Source organism: Notechis scutatus, chromosome 2 (assembly GCF_049901735.1).
Source record: "Notechis scutatus isolate UNSWTSFEM ecotype Mainland chromosome 2, rNotScu1.2, whole genome shotgun sequence".
Taxonomy (NCBI): Eukaryota; Metazoa; Chordata; class Lepidosauria; order Squamata; family Elapidae; genus Notechis; species Notechis scutatus.
This window is the reverse complement of record NC_142010.1, coordinates 161,905,816-161,927,326: the sequence shown is the minus strand read 5'-3', so window position 1 is coordinate 161,927,326 and position 21,511 is coordinate 161,905,816. Positions and strand designations below refer to the sequence as shown.

Here is a 21,511-nt window from a genome sequence, read left to right as displayed (position 1 = left end):
TAATGTTGATTTTTGAAAACACTTTTAATGTTGATTTTCAAGCTGAAGGCGCCATCTACTGGTGAATATATATTAAGTCATACTCTTAAAATGGAAAGTGGCCTTTGACAATTCTGATAAGAGGAAATAACACCTGGAGGTCTGCTTTGTTTCATTATTTACTGTTCTATTTTATGGTAACTAGAGGTCAACCTTGAAAAACCTGGAGGATATTCAATGGGATGACTTTTGAATACTGGAACTATTTAACAAATTAAAAAGTAGATTTAAAGAACTATCTGGAAAATTCCCCGGATTGTATAAATGAAACCTATTGACTAATTGGGGATATAAAGAACTATAACTATGGCATCTCCTGATGTACAATGTGAAGACTAAGTAATCTGTTGGTTTTGGAAAGTAAAAAAAAACAGACCCTGGCATGATGACAGATAATTGACAGAACATTGAATACTACCTGGACTTTTTAAAATAAGGCAAGATGGCTCATCAGGAAGAATTGGAGACACAAAAAGACATTATGAGGCTACTTCAAAACATCTATGATACGATGATGGGGAATACCAAGGATATAAAGGACTTATTACATGATATAACTGGAAAGACTGAAAATGTGCAACAAGGATTAATGACGCAAGATATTAAAACCCAGGAAACAAGGGAGACAACTGTCAGCTTAGATGATGAGATAGAACAGATGACACAACAAATAGAACAAGGGGAAAAGAAGGAGGAGATTATAAAGTTGGGTGAAATAAAGTTGGGAGAATATATACAAGAAGATAGAAAAATGGAATTGAATAAATTGAAATATATTCTTGGGAAAAAGTCAGAGGATTTGGCAGACCTATGGGTGGACTGGCAGCAAAAAATATTGGTGAGGGAAATAAAAGGTTTGGTTGAATATGAAAGACATAGATAAGGAACCGAGGGAGGAGTATGGGAGGCAAGCTAAAGAGAGAAGAATTGTAACATCTAAGAGAAACCCTCTTAGATAGGAAAGATAGGAAAGATTTTTTTAAAAATGAAATTGGCATAAAATTAGAATAGATATAAAGTTTAGAAATAGGGGGAATATTGTTATACATTTTTATCTAATATTACACTTAAAGTGAATATTAGAGGTTAAGATTAGAGTTTGAAAAAGGATGCTATTCAGTATGCTCAAAAATAATGTTATTACTATTAGAAGGAGGTAGCAAATATTGAACAATGAAAATGAAAGATTATGTGCCGATATAGCTATGTGTAACAACATTAGATCAATGTTGCAACTTTTAAGATTGGCCATTAGCCAAAATTAGAATAGATATAAAAATTTAGAAATGAGAGAATATTGTTATATATATCTTTATTCAATATAAAGTGAATATCAGAGGTTAAGATCAGAATTTGAAAAAGGATGTTATTAGGTATGCTCAAAAATAAAGTTATTACTATTAGAATAATGTAGCAAATATTAATAATTGAAAAATGAAGGATTATATGCTGATATAGTTGTGTATAACAACATTAGACTATGTAAATCTGACTAATTTAGTAATGCTCTTTGTATCATTATTGCTTTTGTATCAAAATGATGACATCCAGATACCACACTGTTCACGAAATGATATTGATGTAATGTTTTTAAAAATAAAAAAACTTGACAAAAAAAAGAGAACTTCGATCTATTTAATAGACAGTTACAGCTTATGGATGATGAGAAAGAATTAATCCAACAGTTTGCCACTCTTTGTCCAGAAGACCAACAGCTGATCCTAAAAAAACCTGGAATAATTAAGTTCAATGTTGAAATCGGTAACTAATGCAACAGAAAGCCATTCTGTTTTGCTGCTCCTCTGAGGAATTGTTACCAAGCTCGGTTCTTGAAAGCATCAAATCAAATAAAAAGAGAAGGCATGTCAGCCCAAAGCAAAAAGGAAAAGGAAAAGGATACTCGGCAGGATAGTCCAAATTAACCATCCAGTAGAACAAATAGTTAATGAGAAAGAGGCTCAGAGTCTTCGAAGAAAGTTGAAAGGACATTCTCAGATCAAAATCAGGGGAATACTAACCATCAAGATACAGAGGAACAACAACTACAACTTATGAAAATATTGAATTTTACAATAATTGTGTTTGCACAGGAAACATAGTTAATACTGATCCGTCTCCAAAAATAAGCTGACATTCAGTACCCTCATTCCCTAGTCAACCAACTCAGCCAGAATCTTATACAAATTGTGCCTTGGAACATAGGCTGGCTGAAAAGAAGTGGTTGACTGTGAACTGGTGAGTTTCCTATCTAAATTTGATGTAATAGCCATCCAGGAAACCTGGTTAACTGAAGATGACAAATTACTACAACTTCTGGGCTTTCGGGGATGGGTTTCCCTTGCCCAAAAAAACAAAAATAAGGGGTGACCTTCTGGTGGACTATGTATCTATATTAAGCAAGAATTGCAATGGCAGGGGGAGAAACTATATAAATGAAGAGAAATTTCTTGTACTTTCTAGTTGTAAAATTTAGATAGGAGTATGAATTAATATTGGTAAATATATACATTCCTCCAAACACATCCCTAAATTATAACTCTATCAGACATGTTTAGAAGTTATACTAGATGATATATCCATACTGTATCCTCAATTATATTGCTTGGAGATTTCAATGCTAAATTAGATCCATCTTTGCATGAGTTTGCTCAAAAGAAAGGATTCCCAAAGGAATTTCTTGATAATCATCCTCAGTGGTTTTCTAGAGACAACAAAAGTAATACTGCTGACCTGTTCCTAGTCTCTTTAATTTTTAAAGGTAATCTTCAAATTCCGGGAGGTAAGGATAATATACCCTTATACATATACCCTTACACATAACACTCAGCCCACTCAAGTAGTGTGCTAGATCTCTTCTAATGTTTCAAGAGATAAAGTTGACCTGTTTTCAGAAGTTACTGTACATTTAGGTGATGAAAGTGATCATCAGCCGATGAGCATGACATTACAAGGGCATTTAGATTTAAGATCATACAATACGGCCAACAGATGGCTCACTAAAAACTTAGAGGTGACCCAAAATAAAAGGTTAATTTGGGCTAAAGTTGAAACTCGTTAAGTGAAAGAGCCCTCATCCTGGATCACCCCAATGCATACGTTAAATGAATGTAGGTGTGAATGCAGGGGTCGTTAAATGTGCATGGGCTGCCACAGGGATGCTTGCCTTAGGTATCCCAGGGCCTCCCCCACCTCCTGAGATACCTCTATGCCGGGGGTCGGCAACCCGAGGCTCCAGAGCCACATGCTGGTCTTTGGGCCCTCTGCTGCAGCTCCCTGTCCCATCACTGGCTGGCCCCGCCCCTTGCCCAGCCTGAGAAGGTAACAGCGATGGTGGATGGAGAAATGGCTAGGGCTGATTCTCCGGTGCCTCACTCTTGCTGCTTGTTGGTGCTGGGTGTGCCTCGCAACCGACGCCGGCTTTGCTAACATGAGGACTGGTGGGGTGGGAATGGGATCTGGGAGGAGGGGCATTGGAAAGGGGGATGGGCCCGCAGCATCCAGCCATGGCTTTAAGAAGCTCAGGGCAGTGGGGAAAAGGGGCCGGCCCCGCTGAACTCACACCCACCCCAGGGATCACGCTCAGAGAAAGCTGCCCTCGCCAAAGATGCTCGCCCGTCAGCTGGTTCCCCCCCGCCCCCCCATGTCTCTCTGTGTGTGTTTCTCTCTGTGTGTCTCTGTGTCTCTTCTCTCTTTCTTGGAAAGCCAAGTCTGGGCCAAGCCGGAGAGTTCTCCTAGGGGCTCTTCGTTACTTCTTTTCTTTCTTCTTTTTGGAAATCCAGGCTGGCTGAGGAACAAGCAGGAGCCACGGCAGAGGCTTCCCTTCGGACGACCCTCCTCCTCGCCCCTCTCGCAACCCCCTGGTAGGCTGTGGCAGGGCTGGGAGGGTGCACATGCGCAGGAAGACCCTCCTCAAGTGAGCAGCCGCCTGCCCCATGCACATTTTTGCTGAGCTTTGGCCGAGCCCAGCCGCTCACTTGAGGAAGGTCTCCCCGCACGTGCACACCCTCTCGGCCCCACCACAGCACTGCTGAGCCTGCTTGCAAACTCCGCTGAGCGCGGCTTCAACCATTCAGCTCATGCATCCCCTCCCAGCCAGCGCCATCGCAGTGGTGGGGAACATATGCGCGCTGCCTGCTCCGCTCTCGCCAGCTGGAGGCAGCACTCCACTCTGCCGCCTCCCATCTGGAGTGATACATTTGTTTGCTTGTTGGCCGCCTCTGAGGAGGGAGCTGTGCTCAGGCTGCCTAGGTTCCCACCACGGGGGGAGAGAGGGAGAGGGAAGGACAGGATCCAGGTTAGAGTTGCCTTATTTTGCATGGATCTCCAACACTTGTCTTTGCCTGCCAGCCTCCACTCCCCCTCCACAGCCCAAGTGGTTGGATTCACACAACATGTGAAGCTACGCAGGAAAGAATGGATAGAGGGAGGGAGGGGTAGATGGAGGGATGGATAGATAGATAGATAGATGGAGGGAGGGAGGGATAGATAAATAGGTGGAGGGAGGGAGGGATGCAGGGAGGGATGCAGAGATGGGGGATGGATGGAGAAATAGAAAGATAGATGGAGGGATAGATAGATAGATGGAGGGATGCAAGTATGGAGGGATAGAGGGAGGGAGGGAGGGGTAGTGGATGGATGAATGCATAGATTTGAATAGATAGGTAGATGGAGGGATGCAAGGACGGATGGTGGGATAGAAAGAAGGATGGATGGAGAGATAGATGGAGGGATAGATGGAGGGAGGGGTAGATAGATGGAGGGAGGGAGAGATTCAGGGATGCAGAGATAGATAGATAGATAGATAGATAGATAGATAGATAGATAGATAGATAGATAGATAGATAGATAGATAGATAGATGATAGATAGATAGATAGATATTCAGCAGGTTCTGACCAGTTTTAGAGAACCGGTAGCGGAAATTTTGAGTAGTTCAGAGAACCGGCAAATGCCACCTCTGACTGGCCCCACCCCATCTATTCTCTGCCTCCCGAGTCCCAGCTGATTGGCTGGGTCTTCTTTTGTTGCCCTGCACAGGAGAATAGAGCTGGAAAGCAGGTTAGTGGGGTGGGGAGGGAATGGGGATTTTGCAATAACCTTCCCCTGCCATGCCCACCAAGCCACGCCCACAGAACCAGTACTAAAAAAATTTGAATCCCACCACTGGTCCCTAGCCCCATTAATTAAAGTATACAAAGCTAAGGTTATCCTTATGCTCTTGCATGGAGCAGAGTCTATACTCAACTACAGTACTAGAACAAACACAGTTCCAGCACTTGAGATGTATTTTGAGTGCAGATCTAAAAACATTTGCTGCAGCAGTTAGACCTGAATTGGGAATTGAATTACAATTCATGCACTATCCAAAATTAGAACTACTGGCACAAAATCAATGAAATGGAGACTGATAGACTTCCCAAGTTATGTCTAATTGAGCAGATAAAATCACAATCACAAATCTCCTGGATCACCAAACAGACAATTTTTTAAAGAAGCTGGGACCTTCCTGTGTCTTGCATAACAGGGGAACGGTTTAAGAAAAGAGCTGCCCCAAGGATATAGAAGCACAAAATGATATAGCTATCCTTAGTAAGATGGCTAACTTGAAATGGTTGAGTGTATACAAACACAGTTTTCAAATAGACAGCTAGTTAAAGTTACAGCTTCCAAAACATTTTAGGGAGATATTTATGCGAGTGAGATTCAAACAGCTTGACACAATAGATATGGGAGATTCCATTCTATATCCTACAATGGACATGTCTGCATTTGCGGAGCAGCAGAGATAGAAGACCTGGCTCACATCCTATTTGATTGTTGCCTGTATAAGAGGGTGAGAGACCTGTAACTTGATCTATATAATGAACGAATGACCCATTGAGATCCCCATATCAAAACAACTTACCTTATGTATTGCCAGAATCTGAAAATAACATTTAACACAGCACAGTACTTGGGCAAAATGGTTCGGTTGAGATCGGCATATGTGGAACTGATTGGGGTAGACTGTGGTGGTGATACCAAAATATAATTTTATCACACACACACACTTTGTATTTTATTCCAATTTCATTTTAAACTATTTTATTCCAGATTCATTTTAAATTATATTTAATCTAATTCAATTTTAAATTGTTTTTATCAAATTTTAGTAATAATTTGTGTCCAGAACTCTGCATATGGGCCCAAGGGCTAATCAATAAAATAAACTGACTTAACTATACACCTGAAAGCAGAGAGAATTGGCATAAACAAAAGCAAACAAGAACAAAGCTGTGTTTAGAATTATAACCACAATATCCATAGAAGTCTGATTCTTGGTAGCATTTGCAGATGATTAAAGAATTAAGTAGCCATCTCATCAAAATTTCAAAGCAGGACCACCCACCCATATATTTGTTTCCATATTGAAACACCCCTAGGTATCTGATCAATTTTTTTTTTAAATGCAGTACACTGTTCCAGCCACACAATTTAGCCAATTTGGAATGTATATTTTTACTATCATAAGTCGAAGATTACCTGTGGAGATTTTTTCCCCTAAATACTGAATTGCTTTCCATAACCCTGAAACCTAATTTTCCCACAATTTCTTTTTAAACATGACCTTGTGATTTATTTCACTATTTAGAATCATTTATGTGTCCTACTCATGGAACTCCAACCAATGTCAAAATAGCATAAGTTTTCGAGGAAGCTGTTTTCATTGCAAATGTCACTCACCTTGAATAGACTGTAAACATCAGCCTGACTTTGAAACCAGGGAGCTATCAAATGCTTTTTTTGCCTTTCACTATTTGAAGGAAGACAAGGATAGGGCTCAAAATCTTCCAAATAAAAGTGAAATCCTCTTGCATTCATGGCTTCAAGGTAAGGGTAAGGAGATCTATATACCTGAAAGCAGAGAGAATTGGCATAAACAAAAGCAAACCAGAACAAAGCAGTGTTTAGAATTATAACCACAATATCCATAGAAGTTTGATTCTTGGTAGCATTTGCAGATGATTCAGAATTAAGTAGCCATCTCATCAAAATTTCAAAGCAGAACCACCCACCCATACATTTGTTTCCACATTGAAACATCCCTAGATATCTGATCAAATTTTTAAAAATTCAGTACACTGTTCCAGCCACACAATTTAACCAATTTGGAATGTATGTTTTTATTTTAGAAAAGATCCTAACCTGTAAAGACATTAAAAATATTTGCAAAGATGTTTTGAAAAGTGCAACTGTAATCAGGAGAGCTGTCTTTAGTTATTTTTTAAGAGACACTGAGGTGCTTCTAGATTGAAAGCTTCTAATGAATATTAAAATCAGATAATTATCTCAAGCTGCTTATAATTTCATTTACTTTAATTTGCACACAGAACCTACTTTCTTACTGCTCATGCATTCATGAGAAAGAGAACAGATGAATTCATTGACAATTCCTTACTGATTCTGGTGTCAGAGTTTGGTTTGTCTGCAAGAGAACACTCTTGTCCACAGCATGGATGGAGCACAGAGCACCAGGGGCAGCTTCTATGTGCAGATTGACCTTTGCCCCTGGAAGCTCTTCCTGCTTAGAGAAATCCAATGTCACCTATGGATGGGGATACAAGAGATAAATAATACAAGGAAACCTCCAAGAATGATGGATAATTTAGGAAAAAGAGAATTAGTGGTTTTTTTCCCTTTGGGACTACATAAAATGTACAAAATATGACAATTTGAACATTTTAGTCTCAAGTGAGGACTCTGGATTAATTCATTCTAAATTAATTTGTTTTCTTGGCTATCCGTAATGATATCTATGCAATAATATCTATGCAACAGAACAAAATATTAAAAAATACACTAAGATTTTGATTCCCAACCTCATGGAATTATTAAACTTTAGCTTCTCTACCTACTGTCTAACAGCTGTAGGAAGTCATCTACGTCCTGCAGTTGGGGGCCCTTCTCTTGTGGAGGGTACTGACCATCCTCTTGCTTCTCCCTCCAACCCCTCAGAAATGACATTCACCATGGCTCTAGGGAAGGGTACAGGTGTCCATAGCATTCTAGGTAGATCTCAGCTGAGTCAAGGAATAGAGCTAGCTGGTCTGGGTCCCCATCAAATTTCCCCCTGAACTGGGGCAGTTCATTGAGCACTGCTCCTCCCTCTTCCTGTTGCCCTCTGTAAGCCTGCACTTGAGGTGGCTGGCCTTCTTCCCTGGCTCTAGTTCACACAGGGGAAGGGGGCTGCCTGCTGTGTGGAGGAGGCACTGGCTGCAGCTTCGGACGCCTTTTTCTTCTGGTGAGTGGAGCAGGAGGCCTGTGGTCTCACCTGATTCTCCTCACTTCAAAGGGCTCTGTAAAAACTCCCTTCTGTTGCTCCATGGATCTCCCCAGGGATTTCGTCAGGGACTTTGGGGCCCTGGCCAGTCCCACATCCAATCCACTCTTCCCAGTTCACTCAAGGGAAACTCAGCCTCAGAGGCTTTAGAAATTTTCTTTTTCCACCAGTACTTACCTGGTTTTCTTTCCTCCACCGGAGCAGTTTCTCCGCTTCGGAATTCATGGGGGGCTGGCCTCCAGCTTTAACTATGCTATCAGCTTCTGTTTGCTTCTGGCTGGAGGCCAAGTCTGTTTCTCCTCCTGATAGCCCGACCTTTGTCATGGCTGCCTGAGTTTCTCTCCACTCACCCCAGATGTTGGGGAGCGATTGGAGAGGCCAGGACCCAGGACCCCGGTAATATTGATTTATTGTGATAGTTGGCTTGCTGTCAGGATTCCAGCAATTACCCTAATTAAATCATGATTCTTGAGCCAAACTTCAAAAAACTTCAAATGATTTATTAGAGGCGACATACTGGCACTGCCTTGTATGAAGGCAACTCTGACATACATAATTTACAGTCGCCTGTGACCCTGTTTCCCCCCTTCCTCCTGGGTGTCTCATCAACCAGATTCTCCAATTGAGCACATTCACTGGTTGGGTGTCATCATTCACGTTTTCCAATTAAATATATTCCTGGGCAAAAGCTCTGGTATTTTAGTTACAATCTTTTAAAGATAAGAATTGGAATATACTTTCATTTTCAAACTGCTGCACTGCTCTTCCAGATTTCCTTCCTCCCCATCCCCCCCTTTTTATGGCAACGACTAAAACAGGCATAGGAATGTCATGGTGTACATTTTGGGTTTTGGTAGTTTTGCCCAGGGAATGATTTCTATGGTGCAATCTGTCTCATGGTGGGGAGGTAGGATGTCACACTCACTGAATACTTCAGCAAGGTCCTGATATGCTCTTGGAATCTGCCCAACCTCTGGGGTTTTGTTGGAGATGGCTGCCAGTTGTTCTGGTGAACCCTCTGGGAGAATTCTCTGCATGGGCTGTGCTTCTATTTGATGGTGAGGAAGAGGTTGGGGTCCCTTTGCTACCCTCAGTCCGCAGCTACCCCTTTGCCACCAGATGGTTGAGCCCCACTTGTCTAGCCAGGAAAGTCTCAGTATGACTGCATCTGTCATTTTGGGAGCCACTACAAATCTAATTGTTTCCCAGTGATCCTCTAGCTCTAGTCTCTCTGGTTCAGTTAAGTGAGTGGCATAGGCTCCTCCCAACAGGGAGCCATCTACTTGTTCGAACCAGTCATCTTTTTCGCTCTGATCCCCAGTTTCAGGACCATTGTTAGGTTGATCAGGCACCTAGTGCAGCCTGAATCTATTAGGGCTTGGAAAGTCCCCTGGATTCCTGGTTTTGGGGCTGTGAGCCATATTGGGAAGATGAAAGGGGGAAGTGGTCCACTCACCATTTGGTTGTTTTTGCCCTCATCCTCTCTGTCATAAGAATCTGGCAACTGATCACCATTGTCTGAAGTTCCCCACTCCCTTTGGCTGGGTGGGGAAGGACCTCTGCAGCCTGAAGGGCCTTCTAGGATGCCTTGGTAGCACATCTGGGGCCTCTTTCCAGTCATGCTCTGGGTTGTGGTTCTAGACCTGGTTTCGGGTCTGGGGTTGCACACAGCGCTGCCATGTGCTCTATTCCCCCACATCAGTAACATTTAAATGGGCTTCATGAGAGGGCTGGTTTTGGGGCCAGTTGTGGTGCTGTGGTGTCCTGTCAGCTGGGTGGTCTCTGATCTGGCTGCCCTCTCTTTTTGGTTCCTGACAGCTTTCTCATATTGTTAGCGTGTAATGCCCCATTGACTTTTATGGCCATTTGGAACCACTCAGAGAGTCGGTTCGGGATGTCCCGATAAGCAGTTACTTTGCTAATTTGCTTGTCCAGGCTGGTTCTAAAAAAAATGAACCAGCATCTGCTCAGGCAAAAGGGGTAGATTCCCACTGATTCTCCTGAATTCCTGGATGTGTTCCTTAATGGGTCGCCCTCTCTGCTTTAGGTTGCTGAGCTCATCTTCCATGTAAGGGTACTCCTCTGCCTGCTCAAATCTGGCCTCTATCAGTTATAGGAAGTCATCTACATCATGTAGTTGAGTGGGGCCTTCTCTTGTGGAGGGTTGCTAGCCATCCTCTTACTTCTCCCTCTAGCCCCTCAGAAATGGCATTCATCATGGCTCTAGGGGTAGAGGTGCCAATAACATTCCAGGTGGATCTCAGCTGAGTCAAGGAATAAAGCTAACTGGTCTGGGTCCCCATCAAATTTTCCCCTGAACTGTGGTGGTTCATTGAGCTCTGCTCCTCTCACTCCCTGTTGCCCTGTGCTTGGAGGTGGCTGATCTTCCTCCACAGCTCTAGTTTGCACAGGAGGAGGGGGCTGCCTGCTGCACGGGGGAGGCACTGGCTGTCACTGTGGGCTTTTTTCTTCTGGTGGGTAGAGAGGGAGGGCTGTGGTCTTGCCTGCTTCTCCCCCTTTCAAAGGGCTCTGTAAAAATTCTCCTCTGTTTTGGGCAGCAGGATGGGCCATCATCCCGAATGGTGGTATTCTGACCCAACCAGGTTCCCAAAGAGCAAACACAGACAAAGGCAGCAGCCCCCACCTTTTAAGGTTTAATAATGAATTCTGTTCCTTTACAGATAAAAGGCTGCTTTCCACTAATTAGCTCCGACAAGAAAGAGCCTTGCCAAGTTGTTTGTCAATGATGCCAAAAACCCAAAGATAAGAAACTAATTTACAAGATTCTCCAAACATGAACTAAGATGTCCACAAGTTGAGCTTCAGTGTTTCTTTGCTGTCTGCAAAGAACGCTTTTCCAAACCTGGATTTTATCCTCTTGAGGGAGGGCCCATTACCTTGCAGCCTTACTCCTGAGTTGCCTGTGCTGCTGTAATTGTTCTTTCCTCCGAGCAATCCTTCCTGCATGTGCACTTGGCAGAGACTCCTTGGGAACCTCCTCATCACTGCTGCCAGCCCCCACAATCTCTGAAGGCGAAAGTCCACTCCCTGATGGTCCTGGCCCCTCATCAGAGTCCTCTCTCTCCTCAGCCATCTGCACCTGCTGCTGGCTAACCGCAACAGGTGTCCCATTCAAATTCCTCCCTTAACTGCTCTAGTCCCTAACAGAATCTCCCCAGGGATTCCGTTAGGGACTTATCTGGTTTTCTCCCCTCCAATGGAGCAGGTTTCTCCTCTTTGGAATTCAAGTGGGGCTGTCTTCCTTCTGTAATTATGTTATCAGCTTCTGTTTGCTTCTGGCTGAAGGCCAAGCCTGTTTCTGCTTGAATCATTGGGAGCAAGTCTTTCCTGATAGTCCTCCCTCTGCCATGGCTGCCTGAGTTTCTCTCCACACACCCCAGATGTCAGGGAGCAATGGAAGAGGTCAGGACCCAGGTCCCCAGTAATGTTAATTAAGAGAATCGGCTAGCTGTCAGGATTCCAGCGATCACCTTAATTAAATCATGAGCCTTGAGCCAAACTTCAAAAAGCTTTAAAGAATTTATTAGGAATGACATATTGGCATGACCTGGATGTAGCCAACACTGTCACCCTTTACCCTGGTTTTTCCCCATCCCTCTGGGTGTATCATAATTGATATTCTTCAACAAAGCATCCATAGCCAAGAGTCATCAATCATGTTCTCCAATTAGAGTTTTGCATGGCAGAAACTCCAGTCAGTTAGTATAATCTTTGCAAAGGTATGCATGGAATGTAGTTTCACTTCCAAACTGCTGCACTGCTCTTTCAAACTCCTTCCCCCTCTTTCTGTTGGCAACTATAAAACAGGCACAGAAAATGTTTTATCAGTTGACAGAGACAAGAATGAATCTGAAAGGTGGCCATATACTGTATATGAATAGTAATGCGCATATCATTATTTCAGTTTAGCTATTTCCAGATGCTGATTTGAAAGAATATGGTTGGTTTCTCTCCCCCACATACTGTTTGCTATCCCAAGAAATCTGCACACTAACCTTATGCTTGAAGCACTTGTTTATTGTGAACACAGCAGTGTCAGCTGCCACCTCACCATCAGCAAAGACTGCAAATAACAGAAGATTGGCACTGGGTGCCAAATCAGAGCTCGGGGTTAGAATGAGGGAGAAGGTGCCTTTGAGTGCTGGGTCAGGGGAAAGAAAGGATGAGAGAGACAGGATTTAAGTTCATATAATTTCTGCCAAATAGAAATAAAGCTGATATAGTATAGCAAGGATAGGGAACTTCCTGCCCAAGACTACTACTTCCATGTCTCAAAACTAGTGTGAAACCATTCTTCCTTTCTTACACCACAGTGAAATAACCAATTTCTTCTGCCTGTACTCTTCTTCTTCATGGTTCATTTGTTCTAGGTTCTTCCTGTTCCTTACTATATATACAGAAGAATGAAGTGAAGAAGTCAAGGCTCTTCCAAATGGCCAAATTGGCAGTACTATCCCCACATTCTTGAACTGGCAAAAATATATAATGCCATACAATGTGCCTGCCTATTTTGTCTTAGCCTGTTTATTCACTCCTACTGAGGGTGAATAAACAGGTATAATAGGATGGATTTCCAAAGCCTCTTCTCCCTTCCCACCAAGTATCACCTGCTAATGGTGGGGGTGGGGGGGGCGGGAAACAAGTACTCACCCAACTTAGGGGGAGGGCAGAATTGAATAAATGGAGACTGATGCTTTGAATGCTCAGTTTAGGTGCTGTCCAGCTATCTGATTACTAAATGGCAAATACTAGGTGGGTGCATTTGCCGTTCCATAAAATGGAAGGGAAGTCTCTTAATGCTCTTTACCACCCATTTTCCACACCTGTTACCTGTCATGGCTATTTCTGAACATGAGACTAGTGCTTTTCTGAAAGAACAGAATGTGGAAGTCTTGTATAATGATGTCACTCCATGTTTCCCCATAGGTTTACTGTCACTTACTCTCTTCCAGGGCAATTGGAACCTGCTGCTGTCCACCAGAGACAATATTTCCTTTTGATACAACCTGCAGGGAAAAGGTGGCCCAAGTTCATGGATTACAATTCTATAAATTACTATAAATACCACAGGGGCTTATTTAGCACATATTAAATCATAAAGAAATTATTCATTACAATTTGCTGTGTCCTAAGCAAGTTTTTAATGTGAACTAGGACAATATATCAAACTTCTCTGGCATCCTTGCTACTTTGTCAGAATGATGCTGCAAGCTCTACCTTTTGTACATGCATATAGTGTCATAATGCATGTACAAAAGGTTTACAGAAACAATATAATCCTGTGTTCATTGTTCTGCTTCTTCCTTGTCCTCTCCCTGTAGATGCTGCTGACAGGCTTGTTACCAGAACAGAATTCTGTATTGCTGTAGTTCTACAGCTTAAGAGGGATGTAAACCTTTGGGGAATTTGGACTGGAAGATTATAAATAAAGCAATAGTTCTTCTGATAAACTTGTAGTCAACAGGAGTCAAAAGGATTATTTGCCTTCAGTTGACTATTTATACTTTTTACTATCACATCCTGTTGTCATTTTCACAAATGTTTATGCTCACCAAGTAATAGAAATTTATGAAGCCAGCAATGGGGCCCAGCTCTTTTCGGTTAAGGATGTAATCCACCAATATTTCCTGATCTTTTCCACAGGGCAGCTCTTCCTCCATATGTTGAATCTCAAGGAAACTATTACTCTCTGAGTAGAAGGGCTTCAGCCAAACAAAAGCATCATTATATAACATGCTGACATCACCATGAGTTACATTTGAGAGGGAATACCTACCCTGTAAAAAAAGCCATAGAATAGGTCAGCAACAGCTAAAAAGTCAAAACTAATCTATAGCTTTGTGTGGTACTTCCTAGCATAAATATGTATCCTGGATCCAAACTAGAGATTTTCTGTATGTAATATGAGAATTTCTTTATTTTTCCACCACATATATCTCTTCTTCCTCCCCTCATTCTCCTGGAATCTAAGAGTGGTTCCAGAGGCTGCAGTTTTGTGTGTGTTTGTGTGTATATATGTGCATATGTATGTGTGTGTAAAAAGAAAGAAAGAGCTAAGGAGAAAACTACTTACCCGTAGGGCAACTGAAGTGTTTTTCCATGTTGTTGTGTTCAAGGTGAAATGAACTTCCCCATTCTCATCAGTGATGTATGAAATATGAGTTTCCACATCATCAATATCAAGAGTAAGGTACACAGTTTGGTTCTTTAACGGTACATCATTGACAGTACATTTCATCTACAGGAATACAATGCTCTATTATTGTTGTAATGATAGTTAAGACATATGGAATTCATGGAGCATTGTTCTAGGATGTTTACAGGTTGTAAAGATTACTAGATTATTAAAAATGTCATATTCAGGTTATAAATCAGATTTAAAACTGTTTTAATAGCTTACAATAAATTTCTAGCTAAAAGAATATTTCTACTACTTAGAGTCCATACCATTAAACCAATTTGCGTGTTAGGTAGGAAATAACATGCCCAAAGCACCAATCCCTTTCATTTGAAAAAAAGTAGTTTGATAAATTCTGCTTAAAGTAGCTAAAATTGTTAAAAAGAATAAGTATAACACAAATACCAATACAACAGAAATTTGTTGTGACCCAATCCTGAATATACCTAAAAGTTAGCCCTGAAACATTATCGGAAACACCTTTTCTTCCCCCAGCCTAGCAAGTGAAATTGCAGCCTGTAAGTGGGGGGAGTGCTGAACATACTGTTTTTCTGTTGCACACGGAACAAGTTTACAAGGACCATCACCCAAAGAACTAACCTTTCCAGTATATGGAATTCCATGTTTAAAGAATGTGTCATGGTTTAAGAATTTTATTTGAACTGCTCTGTTGACCACTGAAATAAGGCTATTTCCTGAGATGTTCACTCCTGCAGAGACAGAATACATTCTGGCTCAATTACAGCTCTGGCAAAGAGCATTAAGAAAAGAAAAAAACAAGCAGATGTCTTCAACATTTAATTTCCCATTGATCTTGCGTCACTGGTTTTTTATTTCCCCAGTTTCAGTCAGAGTATTTCTTGCAGCTGAATTTACACGATCACTTTCCTTCAACCAGCAAAAAAAAAAAAAAAGTTGGAGGAAAGTTTCTGCCTCTCTTTCTTTCTCCAATGGGCAGCTGGCCCCTTGACCTGATCCAGCGCTGGGTTAGTCATCTAGGCAAGACATGCCAAGTACCCTCATTGGAGGATTGTTCCAGTTCTGCTATCTTCATGATTGGTTGGTGGGAAATGAGGCACTAATCATAGTGGTATTGTAGGGAGCAGTAAGCTTAGTTACCTTACCTCTTTTTGTCTGGGCATCTACTGTATAGTGTTATCTGCTGTGTGAAAGCTGGCTTGTGTGGAACAGAAAATCAAAGACATATTGCTCATATTAACCCTGTTTGTAATGTTGTCTTGGATAAACTGGAAAAAGACTCCCACTTTTTTTGGTTCAGTTGAAAACAGGACTGCAGAGTCACATTCAACTACAACGTGATTCTATCATCACTTTTGCAGAGACAAGGAGGAAGCTCTGTGCAAGCTGAATGCCTTCTAATCAGTTGCAGACAGTGGAAGAGGCTGGCTAGGACTCCTGAGATATTTGTTAAGTGGGTTTTGCCCCATTTTATGACATTTCTTGCCACAGTTGTTAAGTGAATAACTGAAGTTCTTAAGTTACTAAATGAATCTGGCTTCCTGATTGACTTTGCTGGTCAGGTTACAAAAGGACCCTGGGATACTGCGATTGTCATAAATATGAACCAGTTGCCAAGCATCTGAATTTTGATCATGTGACTGTGGGGATGCTGCAACAGCCATAAGTTTAAATTTGGAAGATGTGCGAAGCAGCCCAGTGACATGCATGCTTGGGTCTCCCTCTGGTCCTGAGTCTGTAGCTCCAACTACCCACCAGCTCCACATTTCTAAAAAAGCAGCCTGACTGATGGGTTGCAGACGTGGAAGAAGGGTTGGGGGTGCAACCTCCAGTTTGCTGCAACCTCTATTTCTAGGACCAGGCAGTTGGGATGTTTTAAGTAGAGTCTAGGACTCTGTTCAGAGGAGTGCTGCAAAGGAATGACAAGTAGGACCAATGAGTGATCTTAGACAGTAGATTGTGGAAATAATCCATAGAGCAGGCAAAATTGTAAATGTCCTTTGGAATAACAAAAGCAGTAAAAAGTATGAGGATTTTCGATACCAAATTAATCTGGCTCAACTTTATATCCATTTATTTTTCTTGTCTGTTGATCCCATACATTCAAAATGACTATCACCCTGAGACTCCAATCAAGAAAAGCAGAAGAGTTTTGAGTTACAAAGTACAAACTAATCTTTATGAGATGGTAACATTTGTCATAAGGCCTCCTTTGTTCGTCTTCTGGGAGCACAGCATTCAGTCATAAAAAGTCTGTGTCAGCCTTCAAGATTTTCTCCCTTTGCTTTGCATCTTTCGGCTGTCATAAGTAATGGGGGGAGGAGTGGGGAATGGTTATGGGAAGTGAGCTGGAGGTGTTACAAATCAGAACTGTATAAGCTGGGGGGGGTGTAGATTCTTCCTTAGGTTTCTATCCTCTGCTATGCGCACCTGCAACTCTTTATCAAAATATGTCAAGGTCAACGGACAGAGGCCTCATTACCACCTGGAGATACCCACATGATGATATACACAACTTTTAATTGGATGAGCCAATTGAACTATTGGGGGTGGGAACATTGCCATTGCTTTGTATATGTGATTTACGCGCCCATTTTCTCAGATTCAGAATTCTTTTGTTGCTACTACTTGATTTCCAGTAAAAGATATCTTTTCTCTGATTAAAGGAGTCTAAGTATTTCTTTCTTGGATTTTGAATGGAGCACCAGCTGACATTATTCTGAATCTCCCCATTACCAGCCCACCTGGAGAATTAATAAATTTTCTTCCGAGGGGGTCTGAACACAATGTCAAATCCAGCCAACAACCAAGAAGATCTGGGAGCAGCTGGAGGACAAGATTCTCTGCTGTTAGAGGCAGCAGGGGAAGCTGACTTGTTAGCAGAATTAAGTCTTGGTGAAAAACCAGCTATAAAACCCAAATGGTCCCTGGGAGTCAGCTGGAAGGATCCTGAGGAAAAGCCTCCTCCAGGAGTGACCACTACCCGTCAGTGTGGAAGAGAGGAGCCATGGCAAGAGAAGGAAATAAAGAATTTTCTACTAACTCAAGCCTTGCATCTTCTAAATGAAGCTATTGGAGAACCTCAAACTGATCAAAGGTATGAGGGAGAGGAGGGGGAGGCAGTCCCAGCCAGAAGAATTAGAGCAGCCACCCCCATAAATCAACCTGGGCTAGCGCAACCAGCAGCAGCAGCCCGGGGGCCCCCAGTGGGGGGAATAATTGCCAGAAGACGTAGAATTCTAAAGATGCCTCCGTTGGAAGTAAAATATGGGGGGGATCCCAAGGAGTTAGGATTCTTCCTGGCACAAGTCTGGAGCCATATGGAGGAATATGGAGGGGATTTTTCCTCAGAAGCAGCCAAAGTTAGATGTGTTACCAGGGCTCTGGAGGGAACAGCTGCAAAGTGGATGGTGACTTTGCATAATGATAATGCCCCTCAGCTGATGAATTATGATCTGTTCATGACTGCGCTGTGGGCCAGGTTTGAAGACCTACTTGCTGAACGCAAGGCCAGGATTAGGATGAAGACCATAAATCAGGGGCAGAGATCAGTGGCCAACTACACCCAGGAATTTAGAGAGTTGGCGTGTCATATTCGAGGCTGGTCCCAGGGAGCCCTGATAGAAGCTTTTAAAGATGGGTTGAATGAAGAGATATATCAAAGCTGTATTGCCAGAAGAGACCCCAGTGAGCTGCAGCTGTGGTATGTGCTGGCAGCAGAGGTGGAAATTGATCTGACCCGAAACAGACGCCGGGGGGCCTTGGTTGGAGCAAGTCCTCCCCCACCAGCCCTCGAGAAGCCTTAAAACCTCAAAAGGGAGGAATGGCGGCAAAACCCAAGACCACTGCATGCTTCCGATGTGGGAAGGAAGGCCACCGGGCTGCAGACTGCCATGCCAAGCTAGAGCCAAACGGGGCACCAGGAGGAGGAAGAAAACTTGAAACCCCCCCAGCAAAGCCTCACGAAACGGCGCTTAAAGCAGAGGAAGTTGTAGAGATCGCCCCTCCAAAAGGAGAGGAGCTGGGAACTCCAACCTCTTCTGAAGAGAGTGAATCCGAATCGGAAGACGACTCACTGGTAAGTCCAAACAAGGGCCCTATGACCATTCCAGTGAGATTAAGGGTACCCACGTTGGGAGCCAAAGGGGAAATGCTGGCCTTGTTAGACTCTGGGTGCACAAGGTGCGCAATCAGCTCGGAGGTAGTAGAGAAAATGGGCTTAAGGCTAAAGACTTTAAAAACACCCATAGCCTTTTGCCAATTGGATGGATCGATAGCTGGGGGTGGCCCTGCACATTTCATAATGGAACCAATAGAAATGACGATGGGAAAGCATAGAGAGACTTTGTGTTTTATTGTGGTTCCTGGGATGGAGCGCCCCCTAATACTGGGTTTGCCATGGCTCCGGAAATGGAACCCTCAAGTTGATTGGAGGAGAGAGTCATTGCGCATACTTACTGACCAATGCCCAGAAGGGGAGGGGCAATCTCAACCGAAACTCAAGAATCCCACTGAGCTGGCCTCCACTGGCACCGAGAGCCTGAAGGAGGAGGAGAAAATTCCAGAGGAATATTGGGATTTAAAGGAGGTATTTAGTGAAAAGGCCTCGGATGAGCTTCCCCCCCATCGCTCAACAGATTGCAGTATTGAAATTTTACCTGGGGTGAAACTCCCAAAACCAAAACTGTACTCAATGACACCGCAGGAGCTAGAAGAGCTGCAGTCATTTATCGATAAGAATTTAGAACGTGGTTTCATCCAACCTACTAGACCCTGGGTAGCAGTATTGTTCCATGAAAAGAAAGATGGCTCCCTTCGTTTATGTGTTGACTACAGAAACCTGAATGCTATTTCAGTGGAGAACATGTACCCCCTCCCCTTGATGAAGGATATGTTGGCCCACTTGGCCAAAGGGAATTTTTTTACAAAACTCGACTTGAGAGAAGCATACTACCGAGTTTGAATTAAGGAAGGGGATGAATGGAAAACTGCTTTTAACTGCCCCATGGGTTGTTTCCAATTCAATGTTCTTCCATTTGGCCTACAGGGGGCCCCTGCAGTATTCATGCAAATGATCAGTCAGGTGTTGCATGAACATCTATACAAAGGGGTGTTGGTTTATCTTGATGATATTCTTATCTACACAGAGACTCATGATGAACACGTGAAACTAGTGCGGTCAGTTCTGGAAAAACTTTGAGCTGCTGAGCTGTATGCAAAGTTGTCCAAGTGTGAATTCCACCAGGAAAAAATTGACTATTTAGGCTATCGCATCTCACATGGTGGCATAGAAATGGATCCGGGGAAGGTTCGTGCCGTTTTGGAATGGGCCTCTCCCCACACCAGGAAACAACTCCAAAGTTTCTTGGGATTTGCTAATTTTTACCGTCAATTTATCCCTGCTTTTGCGAAGATTGCAATGCCTATCACAAATCTCCTAAAAACCAAAGGGGAGGTGAAACTGAAGTCTAGTAAACCACTGGAGTGGTCCATGGAATGTCAAGCCGCTTTTGAGAAGCTGAAATGACTGTTTGCTGCTGAACCAGTACTCAAGCACCCGGACATGGACGCTCCTTTTGTAATCCAAGCCGATGCAAGTGACGTAGCAGTCGGGGCAGTGTTACTACAAGCAAACGAGACGGGGACTCTGCAACCGTGTGCATATACTTTCCGTAAACTAACTGAAACCGAAAGAAGATGGGCCATCTGGGAAAAATAAGCTTTTGCAGCTCGCTGGGCTCTGTTAACCTGGAGGCATTTCTTAGAAGGGGCGAAACACCCATTTGAGGTGTGGACGGATCATAAAAATTTGGAGGCTTTGAAAACGCCTCGGAAGCTGTCTCCCAAGCAAATTCGCTGGGCGCAGTACTTTAAACGCTTTAATTTTTCATTGAAGTACATTCCAGGGGGGAAGAACTTCATGGCGGATGCTTTATCTAGATTACTTCAATATAATAGTGCTCGCCAAGAAGTAGTACGGCCTATTGTCCCAACAAAACAGTTGGCAGCTCCAGTGGTTACCAGAGCCCAGAAAACAAAGAAGGTTGATTTATCAAATGATTTGACTGCACAATTAAGAGATGCTCTAAAACTTGATGATTGGTTCCTTGCTCACTCAAATAACTGTACGGTTAGAGATGGATTGGCATGGGTGGGGGCCAAATTGTATGTGCCAGCAAAGCTGAGAAACCAAATATTACAGCAAGCTCATGACTCTAAAGCTGCTGGACATTTTGGATTCGTGAAAACCTTACACTTGGTTAAAAGGCAATTTTGGTGGCCTATCTTGAAAAAGGACATTGAGACTTATATGGCTAGCTGTCCTATCTGTGCCTCAGCCAAATGGCCTCCTGGTAAACCAGCAGGCTTACTACAAAATGTGGCTAGACCAACGGCTCCATGGAAAGAAATTTCTATGGATTTTATACTGGAATTACCTGAAAGTGGGGGGAATACAATTGTTTGGGCAGTAACTGATTTGTTTTCCAAACAGGTACATTTCATACCTTGTCTGAAAATCCCATCTGCGAAAATGTTGGCTAAACTGTTTATTTTACATATCTACAGGTTACATGGGATTCCTGAACGCATAATCTCAGACAGGGTTGTCCAGTTTACCTCAAACTTTTGGAAGGAGTTCCTGAAGTTATTGGGCTCCACCCAGGGCTTAAGCTCCACCCACCACCCACAAACCAATGGGGCTTGTGAGAGGACTAACTCGGTATTGGAACAATATCTTCGATGTTATATAAATTATCAGCAAGATAATTGGGCTGACCTATTGCCATTCACTAAGGTGGCATATAATAATTTGGTACATAGTAGTACTGGGTTTACTCCGTTTAAAGTGGTTTTGGGACAAGACTTTGTACCCATACCCGAGCTTCCACGGGAGAAACCTAACATTCAGTCATTAGATGAATGGATAACACAGCTCCAGCTTACCTGGCCAGTTACCCGTAAAGCATTAGATGA

The 21,511-nt window shown here is 42.8% G+C and overlaps 1 protein-coding gene across 1 annotated transcript in view; it reads right to left on the bottom strand.

Annotated features, from left to right (window-relative positions):
- The window catches only part of LOC113417219 (alpha-2-macroglobulin-like protein 1), a 144,930-nt gene that overhangs the window by 64,573 nt on the left and 58,846 nt on the right, over nucleotides 1-21,511 (bottom strand). Inside the window, exons 7-13 of the mRNA XM_087957136.1 lie at nucleotides 15,158-15,267; nucleotides 14,453-14,617; nucleotides 13,932-14,156; nucleotides 13,322-13,385; nucleotides 12,375-12,520; nucleotides 7,477-7,623; nucleotides 6,762-6,932 (exon numbers count right to left, since the gene is read on the bottom strand). Of these exons, the coding sequence (XP_087813262.1) occupies nucleotides 6,762-6,932; nucleotides 7,477-7,623; nucleotides 12,375-12,520; nucleotides 13,322-13,385; nucleotides 13,932-14,156; nucleotides 14,453-14,617; nucleotides 15,158-15,267 (1,028 nt within the window). The remainder of the gene's footprint in view (nucleotides 1-6,761; nucleotides 6,933-7,476; nucleotides 7,624-12,374; nucleotides 12,521-13,321; nucleotides 13,386-13,931; nucleotides 14,157-14,452; nucleotides 14,618-15,157; nucleotides 15,268-21,511) is intronic.